Source organism: Artibeus jamaicensis, unplaced genomic scaffold, assembly GCF_021234435.1.
Source record: "Artibeus jamaicensis isolate MK-2021 breed Jamaican fruit bat unplaced genomic scaffold, CSHL_Jam_final contig_387, whole genome shotgun sequence".
Lineage (NCBI taxonomy): Eukaryota > Metazoa > Chordata > Mammalia > Chiroptera > Phyllostomidae > Artibeus > Artibeus jamaicensis.
In genome coordinates this window covers 20,548,192-20,560,900 of record NW_026521812.1, presented here as the reverse complement: position 1 = coordinate 20,560,900, position 12,709 = coordinate 20,548,192, and the positions used below count along the sequence as shown (strand labels likewise).

Below are 12,709 nucleotides of genomic sequence, written 5' to 3'. Positions count from 1 at the left end.
ACATGTCGCCAGACCCTAAGAACTATGATTCTAGTGAGAATCATGGCCATGGGTTGTACAAAGCTGTTCTGTTTAAAAGTTCTACTAAAAGAGTAAAGCTTCCAAGATTATATTAAAGGGATTGTTTATCTGACTTGAATCTTTTAATACAAAGTAGTCTGTTACATTTATCTAATATTACATCTAAAAAGCATTATTGATATCCCCTGAAGCAACTGCCCATATTGTTATAAATTAATATATATCTACCTCCTTTGAGATAAGTGAAACACAATGTTACAAAAGAGTAAACATTTTATTATATGTACATGAATCCTCCTGGTCCAAGGCCACATAAGTGTTTGGTTAACATGTGAAATTGGCCTTAAGCAATGGAAGGGTGTTTGTGGTCATTTACATGTATCGCAGCGTCATCCACGTGATCTCCCTGCTGAGCAGCGGGAGGCCCAGACTGGACAGTCGGAGGGTCAGGAGGAGTGGGCGGTGCGGCTGAGGAAGGGGAATGCAGAGCAGCTGGGGCCTCCACTTCGAAGACGTGGTCTGTGGAGGTCTCAGGGGGAAGCATACTGTGCAGAACAGCTTTTCTAGGGTTGGAGGGCCCCTCAGGGAGGGACTGAGAACAAACAGGCATGAACGCTGCCGACCAGCCTCAGCTAGAAGAGTCCCTGTCAGAACAGGGCCCCCGCCGTGGCACGGCCCGGTGATCTGGGGACAGAGGGTGTCACAAGGGAACCACCTGAAGGGTGGGCAGAGGCCCCCGCGGAGGAGCCACGTACTCTTCTTCTCTGAGCAGTCGCAGCAGGATGTTTTTTTTATTCTGGGGCCAGCTGTAGACGTGAGTGTTCTGAAGCCAGGTGGGCACATGCTCCTGCGGGAGGGAGGGTGACAGAAGCACAGGCCATGAGAAGAAAACCTGGATCCCAGATCCCAGACTCAGTTCCCAAACACCCACAACCTTTTCTTCAGGGGAGTTTTCCACTAACGATCCTGGCAGTTGTGCTGTTTTGCTTTTGGAAGGGGGTTAGCCTGTGACATGCTCTTGGCTTCGGGTGGGAGCTGTATATCTCATTATGGAAACCACATGTGCACGGCGTTTTCTGTCAGTCTCCCGGGCTACCTGCCCTTTGCATTTCAATGTGCTTTTCACCACCCTCACATAAAAGGGGTAGGACTGAGGTCATGGAGAGTGATGCGAATTCCCCTGGGACTTGGAAAGAAGTATGCCAAGGCTGCGGGCTTAATCTAATTCATTATCCTTTCACTCCAGCCACAGGTCTGGCTTGCAGTGGGAGGAGAGCCCAGCAGGCCTCAGTTACCAGCAGAGGCAGACACTGAGCCGGGGATGCGGGGGTTGCGATTTCAGACTGCCCTCATGGAGTGGCTGTTCTGTTGGGGAAAGACAGATAGCGAATAAGCAGAACACAGAGTGTGTTCAATGGTGATGCAGCTGCAGAGAAAGATAAAACAGAGAAAGGGGGTGGGCAGCGCTGGAGCCAGGATGAATGGTTTGCAGTTTTAAACAGGGTGTTGAGAGGAAGAGTGGAGGGGAGGGCGGCAAGCTTTAAAGAGGTCTGGTCCAGGCAGGTAGAAGAGCCAGGGCCAAGGCACCATGGTGGGAGCATGCTTGGCCTGTTCAAGAAGCAACAGTGTGGCTAAATAAGACCGAGTGGGAGCCCAGGGGCGGGGGTCTGGGAGTAGAACGAGCTGCGTCCCACAGGGCCCCGCAGGCTCTTCTGAGTAGGTGGCAGTCCTTTGGGGTTTGTGGGATGAGCTTAGAATCGGCCCCTGCTACGTGTCAGGCATCAGGCAGGGTCCTGATGACACCCAAATGAGAAAGACACAGTTACTGCCTTGAACAGTTACTTGTCTCATGAGGGAGTCCAAATCTACAGAAAAAGAACCTATTTTCTAGGCAGTGGTATACCCAGGGGGCAGGCAGTGTGAGCAGTCTGCCCTGAGCACAGGCAACAACGGAAATATCTGAAGAAGCTTTAAAAACACCAGTAAAACCAACTAAAAGTTAGTCAGCTTTTTCTGTCACCATGCTCTAGTTATTCTAGACAATTGCTCCCAGGGCCTGCACTCCAACCACAGACCACTGAATCAAGGTCGGCACAGGGGACGAGGGATCAGGAGAGGTTAGAGAGACTGTGTAACCTAAGGAGAAGCAAGAGTTCCCCAGACAGGCCAGTCAGGGAAGGGCATTGCCAGCAGAGAGAAAAGGGCGTGCAAAGGCACAGAAACATAAAAGAAAGGTGGATATGAACTTGTGGTCAGTGGGAAGCCATTACAAAACTTCTCAGCTAAAGAGAGGTTGGAGCTACATTTTGGATGTTCCTCTTTGACAGCAGGACAGAGGATGGGTCCAGGTGGAGACAGAGAGTCCAGTGAGAAGATCTTTGGAGAGCAATGAGCACCCGGCCAGGCAAGGAATGGGAAGGCATACGAGGGTGTAGGCTGTGAACTATGCAACCCCAGGTTCCCAGTCACATAACTTGGACCCTCCCTCATCCAGGGCAGAAGTGTCAATGCAGTCCTGACATCTAGGAACCCTCCAGGGTGAAGGTGGGCCTGAGTTCCGGGTGTCGTGGTCTGCCTCTCCAGACTTGTTCTACGCCACTCACTGCCTTCCCTTTGCCAAGCCTGGTGTGTGGACTCAGATGGTTCTTTGGCCCCGTCCCCCAAACCTGCTTGTATGGTCTTCTGGTGCAAAAACCCTCACATGAACCAGAGCAAAGTTCATCTTGGTAATTGTGTAGATTTAATTCCTGTATTCAACAGCTGTGAGAGCTGAACTAAGTGCAAGAAAATACTTCTGTGGAACAGCCAGCAAAAAATGTACACATCTTGACTTTTATGTACAAGAGATAAGAAGTATCAGATGAACAGTCTTTTTTTTTTTTTTTTTTCTTGTACGTTAAAAAAACGTAAGTGACTTCTTTGCGTGTGATGGCTGTTTGAACAATTAGGACAGAGATGGCCTATGAGATAATGCCCTCCGTTCCCACTGCTGAGCTGAGTGGTACAGCTTGTTGATCTTTCTGGCAACACTGTTATCTCTAAGGAGTGATAAAGAGTTGACAAGGTTTTCCACTTAAAATCCCAGATAGCAAACAAAGCAAAGCTTGAATTCTAAGGGTTTTTTCTGGTGTTGTTGTTTGTTTACCTTCTTAGCATTTGGGAAGAGCACAGGGATGAATCTGAAATTCATGCTTCCTTGTTTTATGAACTCAATCTGCATCTGGAACAGAACAAAGGCAAGGTTTAATTTCAGGACCAAGGATGAAGAGCTAACGCTACTTGCAATCATGCAAGCCCACACCGCATTCTACTCTGATTTTCTTTTTTGAGTGCCACACCCTTATCATCTGAAGCTCTCCCCATTACACATCTGTGCCATTTACTCATCTGCCAATCATTTATGGAGGGCCTGCTCAAAGTCATAGTCCATGCCAGACTTCGGGTTTCAAGGATTAGGATACCTTTTAGGATCTGTTGAGCTGGTTCTCACCGGCCCACATAAGCCAGTTGTGTGCCCCTTCTCAATTCTGTGCTCAGTGACTTCACACTGCTAGCTTGAAATTGGCCATGGTGAGAGTGTTTATACCATGGAAATGGGCAGATGTCACGAATCAGGATTTTGTGGGGAATGGAAGAGACCAGTTTACTAGAATACCACTGGTACAATCTCTGTGCTCACAAAGCCAGCAGTCCAGCAAGCACTCAGGTAGGCCAACTACCACCAGACTGCAGTCTAAAATGTACGGAAAAACCGCTGTGGAAGCCTAACGTGGGGGCCATCTACTCTACATCGTGCTTTGAAGGACAGTTACAAGGGAGGTGCCATTTGGATATTAGGAGGAGTTGGTCAGGCAGGGAAAATCGGGAGGAGGGGAATGACTTCTCAGCAGGGGACAGAGCCGGAGCAAATGTCTGGAGGTGTGAAACTATGTTGGAGGGTTGGGCCCCGCTAGTAATGCCTTGCAGCTAGAGCACGGGTTGGCCTGGGGAGGGAGCAGAAGACCGAGGACGAGGCTGGGAGGTGTCTCCCCAGGGTCAGGTTTCCCACACCAGTTCCGATTGCTCTGACACTGCGGTGGCCCAGAGAGATTTCACTGCCAGGAACTTTATCGAAACCAGAATTCGCAGTCGGAGAGGAGTCCCAGTTTTCCAAATCCTGTGACTGGCACAGAGTGTTCAGTCTTCCGATGACAGGGGAGATGAGGAATTATGAGTTCCTAACTATTTTACCTTCCAATTGATTTTTATTATGGAGCAGCCTCCATCGTGCATGGAATAAAAACAGAACTGAGAGGAATGTGACAGCAGCAATGAATTCACCAAAGAAACCCCTCATAAACACACGCTCTTATACACTCATGCTTATTCGCAAACACACACAAATTATCCACAAGGTGTTTTCTCAGAAACACCTCCCTTGGAAAATCAGAGGACAACACCAAAAGCATGTTGTTGTTGTTGTTTCTCATGCCCTGGGGGAGAGAGAGAGAGAGAGACACTGATGGGTTGCCTCGTGTGAGTGCCCTGACAGGGGATCAAACTGACAACCTCGGTATATGCCCCGACTGGAAATTGACCCTGCGATCTTTTAGTTTATGGGACAGTCTCCAACCAACACAGCCACACAGGCCAGGACCCAAAAGCATGTTTTAAAGTGACCCAAGTACTGGGCAACTAAAAGCACCCACCACATCAGTACAGACACGTCAGAGGAAGGGCATTGTTTACAAGCTAAAGTGAAGAGCCGGATTTTGTGTCTGACTTCCAGGACACTGCACACTGTAAAATTTTGTTTATTCACTGGGCCACTCAGTCTGTGGAGCGGCCAGCCGGCAGCAGTGCGTGTTTATTTTCTCTCATGTTTCCAGATGCTGGCTTTCTGTGAAGTCGTCGGCGGCTGTGTGATGCAGTTCCTCCTGGGCTCCTCTTCACTCCCTCTGCCCTGGAGTTTGCTGCTGCCTGGAAGGGGCCAGGAAAGCAGCCAGGCGGGCAGAAGGCACTTCTGTATCTGGCCTCTTCAGCCCCTTCAGTGATGAGGAGGGGCCCAAGACATCACTGCCCCAAGAAACTGAGTTTTGAGACAACCTGGTTCACAGCTGGGCACAGGCAGCAAGCTCCAGGGCTGAGCCGTGTATTACTGCCTGGCATTGCCACACGTGAGCAGAGCTTGACAGGCTTCCTCAGGAAATGGCAGGGACCTGGAGCCCTTCCCACACACCGGCTGTCAGCTCCTGGGACTGGCCGGTTCCTAGAGACGCAGACAGGACATCGAGTGCTTGGGGCCCATGCAGACATGCAGCCCCAGACAGCCGAAGGATGGCAGCACCCACAGCCAGCCACGGCCTTTTAGGGCAGAACTGGTCCTTTTCTGGCCCCTGACTCTGGGCTGTCAGAATGGGTGACAGTGGGACAGCAGGGGTACGTGTCTGAGGGGTCCTTGGCATTACTCTCTGACCTTACCACCAGGCCTGGGCTTTTACTCTGGGTTGGTTCTGAGCTCAAATAAGTAGTTGGCACTTGACAGAGGAGAAGATAGAGGCCCTGAAGACCCAGAGGGGGAACACCCACCTAGGCTGCTTCTTTCGTGTGCTCCTGATCCACAGGACAGATCTGATTTAGGTGAACTTCCCTTGAGGACAAACTGCAAGACCCTTGGCTGCCTGACTGCCTCCTGCCTTGTGCTGCTCCCCTATCCCATCTGGACCATTTCTGCTCTCTGCCCCATCCTTCCGGTCTGGTCAGTGGTCCTTTAGGCCCATGCTAGGTGGGCCTTCCCTGCTTGTGGAATATTAGGGCTGAAATGGAGCTTACAAGTTCTGGCCTAGCGATTTTTCAAGACTTTTAAAATCTCAGAATCCTTGTTAAAGAAACAAGCCTGAGAAAGGCAGATGAGCTCTGGCTGAGATGAGGTGAAAGGCCCAGAGCACCCACACGCCCAGCACGTAGGAACACCCATTTGGGACTCCATGGGAGAGTTCGAAAGTCACAAGTCTAGTCTGGCATCCTGGTCAAGCATGACCACCTCCGGAGGAGATGTATGGTTACGGACACAGGAAGGCTGCTGGCCCATAAAACAGCCAGGTCAGAGTGCGCCGTCAGACGCTGAGTAAGTCTAATGCCCTATAAGTGTCTCCCTCTGGTTTTAGTTTGACCGGGTCCCATAGTTCATGAACTATGAACAATAATTGCTTCCCTTGACTGGGCATCCAATATGTGCCACACACTTCAAAAATCATTGCACTTAATCTTTACAACAGCTTGGCAAGTGTTAGTGACCCGTTCTATGAATAGAGACACAGAGGCACAAAGGGGTTTTAGCGGTTGGCCCCAGTCACATAACCTACACATGAGGAAGCTGAATTTGAACCCAGTCCATCTGACACAATAGCATGAGTCCTTTCCACTCGGCTACTCTGCCTCTGTGAAAAGACAGGGGATGGGATCCGACAGCAATGCAGGAACCTCGCTCCTCACTGCCCTGTCTGTTGCCCCTCCCAGGACTTCACACTTGGTAAATAATCAAGCCGGCAGAGCTCTGCTGTCCAGAATCTTGGGATGTAGAGATCACGGATTAATATTCCCTTGTTGCTGATAAGAACACTGAGTCTCAGAGGTGTAGTGAATTGCCCAAAGCCCCAAAGGTAGCAGGAGAGGAACCCACATCTCCCTCTCCTGCCTGGGGTTCTTCACCCCTATCTGCCGCCTTCACTGGGTCTCTGGTGAAGGACAGCCCTCAGTGGAAGAAAGAGCCTGTCTCTGAGGGCCTGCAAGGTGCTGCAGTCCCAGTCATCACTCACCATTCGATGAATGTACTTAGTGTGTAAGCCGTGCTCATCCTCGTCCAGCTGCGACTCAGCGCCTTCCACATCCTGTTTGTATTTGGGGCTGATTGCTACGATTATCATCACTGTCTTCTGTTAATGAGAAGGAGAATGCATGTTTATGAAAGTGTAAAGTGTGGTCCATTTGGTGAAGGCAGGCTGGACCCTGGCCAGCAGGGCTGTGCACTTCCTCTGACACGGTGGAGGATGGAGGGCTGGGCTCGTTCTCATGGACAGTGAAAGGCACTGGCAGACTCCTGTCTGCCCCCCTCCTCCCTGTCTCCCTCCCCGGCTCCCTGCAAACACGCAGAGCGAATGGCTCTGAGAGGGGCTCTTCTGAGTGGATGCGGTTTCATCCACCATTTTCCACAACCATCACTAATAAACGGCTAATGAAAGCCTGAATCACTAAGTGATTCTGCAACGTAGCAAAATGGCTCTGCAACAGCAGCGATGACAAACCCCCTCCCTCGTGCAGATCTAAGCTGCCAGTCACTGCGCTCCTGCCTGCCCTGCTTGTAGCTAGGAGGACCAGACTCCGCTGCACAAAGCAAACATCAGGCGGCAGACAAAGGGAAAAGCCACAAAACCCCAGCCTGCTGATGCTCTGTCCCCAGCGCTCTCACTCCAAAGAAGCAGCCAAAGCGCGGACATGGACACGCTAGCAACAATCAATTTCTATCTTGTTAAAGCACAAAGTGCCTGGGAAAGCTCTTCAGCCCCGTCCTACAAAACACTTGGGGTGGCCTCAGATTAAATTGAATTCTGCCGCTCCCTCTCCACTCCCGCCCTCATTTCCTCCTTTCCTATTCTGGTCAAAAAATTGTTTGCTCTGATGGTTATCAACCACCTGTGTCTGGTTTGACCGTTATTTCCTGCCTGTGCATGTCCAGGAGGGTGACCCCATCCTTCCTTTCCAAGTCTTTGCAGAGCTGCCAACAAGGGAGGCTTTGTTGATCCTGTCTCAGCCTGGGACTCGGGGGTACGCCGGTGGTAAAATCACTTCACGAGCTAATTGTCTTTCTCACCAGAACATAAACTCTGAGTCTCAGAATGTACTTACATCTCTAAGGTAGCGTTCCATCCACTTAATGATATCAATGCCTCGGATTCTATCCTCAAAAATGTCAATCTACAAGAAAAAGATGTGGGAGGTGGCTCTTAATGAGAAGCTTTATCTTGATGCTGAGCAGGAGAAAACACGAGACTATATACATTTAAAAAAGAAAAAAATTAATGCTATTTGCAAGGAGGAACATGTAAGTCTGAAAAACAAAGTACAATTTTCTTAAAATGTTCCCCTTTCAACATTAGTAGGCACTAAAATCCATAATTAGGATGTACAGGTATGCATCAAAATATATCTTTGCCTACACAATGATTATGTTTTAAAAATCTGAGAGACATGGACCACCAAGTTGGATGTGAGCCAATAGTAGACAAACCAAGTATATATATATCTATATGTACATATATAGTTTGAAAGGCAGACATGATTCTGGAACATCTTAATGTGCGTAAGGATTAAGATACAACTGTGATGCTTTACTTGCATTAGTCAGATCATTATTATGGTATTATGTCCAGTTTCAATCTATATGTTTATAAAGGATTGTATGAGACTTGGAGCAAATCCCAGGAATAGTCACACAAACAATTACTAAGATGGTGGAGGGAAGGTTTATGATGAAATTCAAGAGGTAGACAAATTGGGCCTTGAAAAGACATGTTAAATGAAATCTTTGAAGCTGTATTGGAAGGGGAGAAAAGCCAGTTCTTTTATTTCACATAAGACCAGATGTAAGGCCTTTCTTGGGCTCAGACTTGTTCTACAGCCAGAGATTAGTGAGTGTGTACAGGGGGCTCTTGATTGGAAGGGGGATTAAATGCTGCAATGGGTGATTCAAGGAGTGTCCTGAGGTGGCATTAGTTGATTCGGCCACACTGCTCCCTGATCCGTTGTCCTAGAGGGCATTCTGCAGTTTAGGACTGACCTAGTGGAGTCCTAGTCACTCAGCAAGCTTTCCGTGCCCTCTACAGTCTAGTCTCACCTCTTTGCCCCCCACCTGCCCTGCCTACTTTACTCCCTCCTTTGGCGTCCTTGCATTGCACCCTAAAAGCACAATGCAAGCCCCCTGCTGTCTGAATCCTCCCCAAACTCCACCCCATCGGGACCACAAGTGGCACTGGACAATGAACATGTTATTATAACATTCTCTTTTTCACTGAATGTCTCATTTATGTCTGCCTCATCTCTTCAACCCGAGCCCAAGCCTCCTGGAATGAGATCCTGCTTCATGTGCACCAAACTGGCAGATACATATAGGACACAATGCGAATTTAGGGTACATTCCATTACTGATGGGACGGCAAGTGTGGAATGCCATTCCTTTTGGTTTGGATGACCATTTGCTGCTTTAAAATGTCTGATGTGCAATGACTGCATAAAAATCCTGAGAAAGCTTTTGTTAACTCCCTCTTCCTATGCCAGTAATCCACTTCTATTATACAAGACAGAAGCCCCATAAACTTGGGGCTTAGACAGGCAACTTAGCTCTACTTTTGGTTCTACACATCCCACTTGCCTGACTCTGGAAACATTACTACAATTCTCTAAGTCTTATTATCTTCCTTTGTAATATGTGGTTAATAAACATACTTCCTAGGGTGGTTGTGAGGATTAAAATGAATAAACATGGAAAAGGCATCTCATAATGCCAGGCATGATATAGGTACTCAATAAATGATGATTATTATTATTGTTATCCCAGCACCTCAATTATTCCCTGAGGGGAGCTGGACACTCTGGGCGGCACAGTGTACTGGACACATCATCCATTTGTCTCTCCAGATCTCTGCCACAGTCCACAATTTCCATCAGGTCATCTTCCCTACAAGGCCACTGTACTGGGCCAAATTGTGTACCCGCCAATCATTGAAGTCTTAAACCCCTGCTCATGCCTCATAATGTAAATATGTTTGGAGATAGAGCTTCTAAGGAGGTAATTAAGGTAAATGAGGTCGTATAGGTGGTCTCTGATCCAATAGGATAGATACCCTTATAGAATGAGATCAGGACACAGAGGACAGACCAGGTGAAGACAGAAGGAGAAGATGGCCATCTACAACCCGAGGAAGAAGCCTCAGAATGAAATCAGTCCTACTGAAACCTTGATCTTGGACTTGTAGCCTCCAGGACTGTGCGGAAATAAGTTTCTGTTGTTTACGCCTCCCAGTCTGTGGTACTTTATGGCAGTCCCAACAAAGCAATGCAGGCACCCATTTCAGGTTGCAGTAACGTTGTTGCTCGCCTCTTTAGACCTCGGGCTGGTAGCACGGTGGCCGCAACGCCCTGCTTTCGCTCTTCGCAGGGTATTGCACTATTCCCTGTGGATTCCCCAAAACGCACCTAGCATCTTAAAAATAGTCCCTTTTTAAAACTCTCCTTAAATTACCCATTAAGTTTTTTTCTCCACTAAAGAGATCTTAATGTATTGGTCTAGTAACTTAGCTGTCAGGACTGGGCTCTGTGATTCTACCACAGGGCTCCATAGTGATAGGGGTTAAGGAGCAATTTAAATTCTGTCTATGTGGCCCCTGACTATTAAGATCACTAAAACCGGTCGTCTTCTCCTGAGGCAATCAGTATGCTTATTTGAAAATGACCAAAAGTAAGATCTTTTCTGAAATGTTGGCCTTCTGTCCTATGATTTGACTTTATGTTGTGGTTGCCACAGAACTATCCTATTCTAGAAATGAGAAATTGAAACGTTGGTCTCTACATAGTCATGAAGTTCAAGTGTATAAATCGTATGCTTTTTTAAGCTTTCAAACACTTCCATTTAAAACAATTATAAAGAAAAAATTTCATGACACTTCCAGCCAAGATGGAGGTGTAGGTAGAAACACTGTGCCTCCTCCCACAACCAAGTTTAAAGACAACAAAGTTTTAGTAATAAAAACGCAGCCAAAACAGAAAATTGAACTGCACGGAAGTCCCACAAAAACAAACCATTCAGCCAGACAAGTAAGAGGGGCGGAGTCAGTGGCTGCCGGAGCCGGGTCAGGCAGGAAAGATTGGCCAGACCAACCCAGGAGCACAAGCAGCGGTTGGCAGATCCCAGGCATGGGGTGGCAATGGGCTGACCCAGTGAGGGTGCAAGGCAGCTGGATGACCTCGGTCACACGTTTGAGCGCAAATAAACCAAGCGAAGGAGCTAACAGTGAGACAGACCACTCAGGCTAGTGCCCCAGCGATGGGAATTAGAGCCTGAAAGCACCAACTGGAAAGACTTTCAGGGTCGAAGTGCCGGGAGAGTTTGTTGGAGAGACCCACAGGGTCCTAAAGTGTACACAAGCCCACACATTCAGGAACCAGCACCAGAAGGGCCCAATTTGCTTGTGGGAAGTGGCATAGGGGACAGAAATCTGAGAGAGAGCGGAATAAACACCATTGCCCCTCTCTGACCCTGCCCCCACATACAACATCACAACCCGGCGACCTGGGTGGTCCCGCCCTGGTGAACACCTAAGGATCCACCCCTCAGAAGTAGCAGGTGTGAATAGACCAAAGCATTATGGCTCAAGAACAGCTCAAAGCCCCACAGCCAATAATTCTAAGTGATCAAGAGATAGCCAAACTTTCAGATGCACAGTTCAAAACACTGGAGATCAGGATGCTCACAGAACTGGTTGATTTTAGTCACAAATTAGAGGAACATATGAAGGCTAAACTAAGTGAAATGAAGGGAAATGCACAGGGAACCGATAGTGATGGAAAGAAAATTGGGACTCAAATCAATGCAGTGGACCAGAAGGAAGAAAGAAATGACCAAACAGAAAAGGATGAAGAAACAAGAATTCAAAAAAATGAGGAGAGGCTTAGGAACCTCCAGGACATCTTTAAACGTTCCAACATTCAAATTATAGGGGTACCAGAGGGAAGCGGAAGAGCAACAAGTGGAAACCTTATTTGAACAAATAATAAAGGAGAACTTCCCCAATCTGGCAAAGGAAATAGACTTTCAGGAAATCCAGGAAGCTCAGAGACTCCCAAAGAAGTTGGACCCAAGAAGGAACACACCAAGGTACATCATAATTACATTAGCCAAGATTGAAATGAAGGAGAGAATCCTAGAAGCAGCAAGAGATAAAGGAACTGTCACCTACTAGGGAGTTCCCATCAGACTGTCAGCTGATTTCTCAAAAGAGACCTTCCAGGCAAGAAGGGGCTGGAAAGAAGTATTCCAAGTCATGAAATCCAAAGACCTACATCTAAGATTGCTCTAGCCAGCAAAGCTTTCATTTAAAATGGAAGGGCAGATAAAGTACTTCTCAGATAAGGTCAAATTCAAGGAGTTCATCATCACCAAGTCCTTATTATATGAAATGTTAAAGGGACTTATCAAAGAAAAAGAAGATACAAAACATGAACAGTGAAAGAACAGCAAACTCACAGTTATTAACAACCACACCTAAAACAAAAGCAAACTAAGAGGACAGTTGGATCAGGAGTGGAACCATAGAAATGGAGATCACATGGAGGGTTAGCAACAAGGGAGTGGGAGGAGGAGAAGGGGGGAGAAGGTACAGAGAATAAGTAGCATAGACAATAGGTAGAAATTAGACAGGGGGGAGGGCAAGAATGGTATGGGAAATATAGAATCTAAAGAACTTGTGACACATGGACATAAACGAAAGGGGGGATGGTGGGGCAGGGGGTGCAGGGGGGAGGGGAATGAAGGGGGGAATGGGACAACTGTAATGGCATAATCAATAAAATATATTTTAAAAAATTATAAAGAAAATATTCAAATAAACACTCTTCTTAAATAATGTCAAATAATATTTAAAATGGACATTTATTT

The 12,709-nt window shown here is 47.5% G+C and overlaps 1 protein-coding gene across 2 annotated transcripts in view; it reads right to left on the bottom strand.

Moving 5' to 3' along the window:
* Positions 1–303: 303 nt before the first annotated feature.
* The window catches only part of TRAF3IP2 (TRAF3 interacting protein 2), a 38,756-nt gene continuing 26,350 nt past the window's right edge, over positions 304–12,709 (bottom strand). Inside the window, exons 6-9 of one of the 2 annotated variants that reach the window (XM_037159035.2) lie at positions 7,906–7,974; positions 6,819–6,935; positions 3,167–3,241; positions 304–868 (exon numbers count right to left, since the gene is read on the bottom strand). In XM_037159035.2, coding sequence (XP_037014930.1) covers positions 722–868; positions 3,167–3,241; positions 6,819–6,935; positions 7,906–7,974 — 408 coding nt within the window. In that variant the 3' untranslated portion in view covers positions 304–721. The other variant, XM_037159036.2, reaches the window with a different exon arrangement.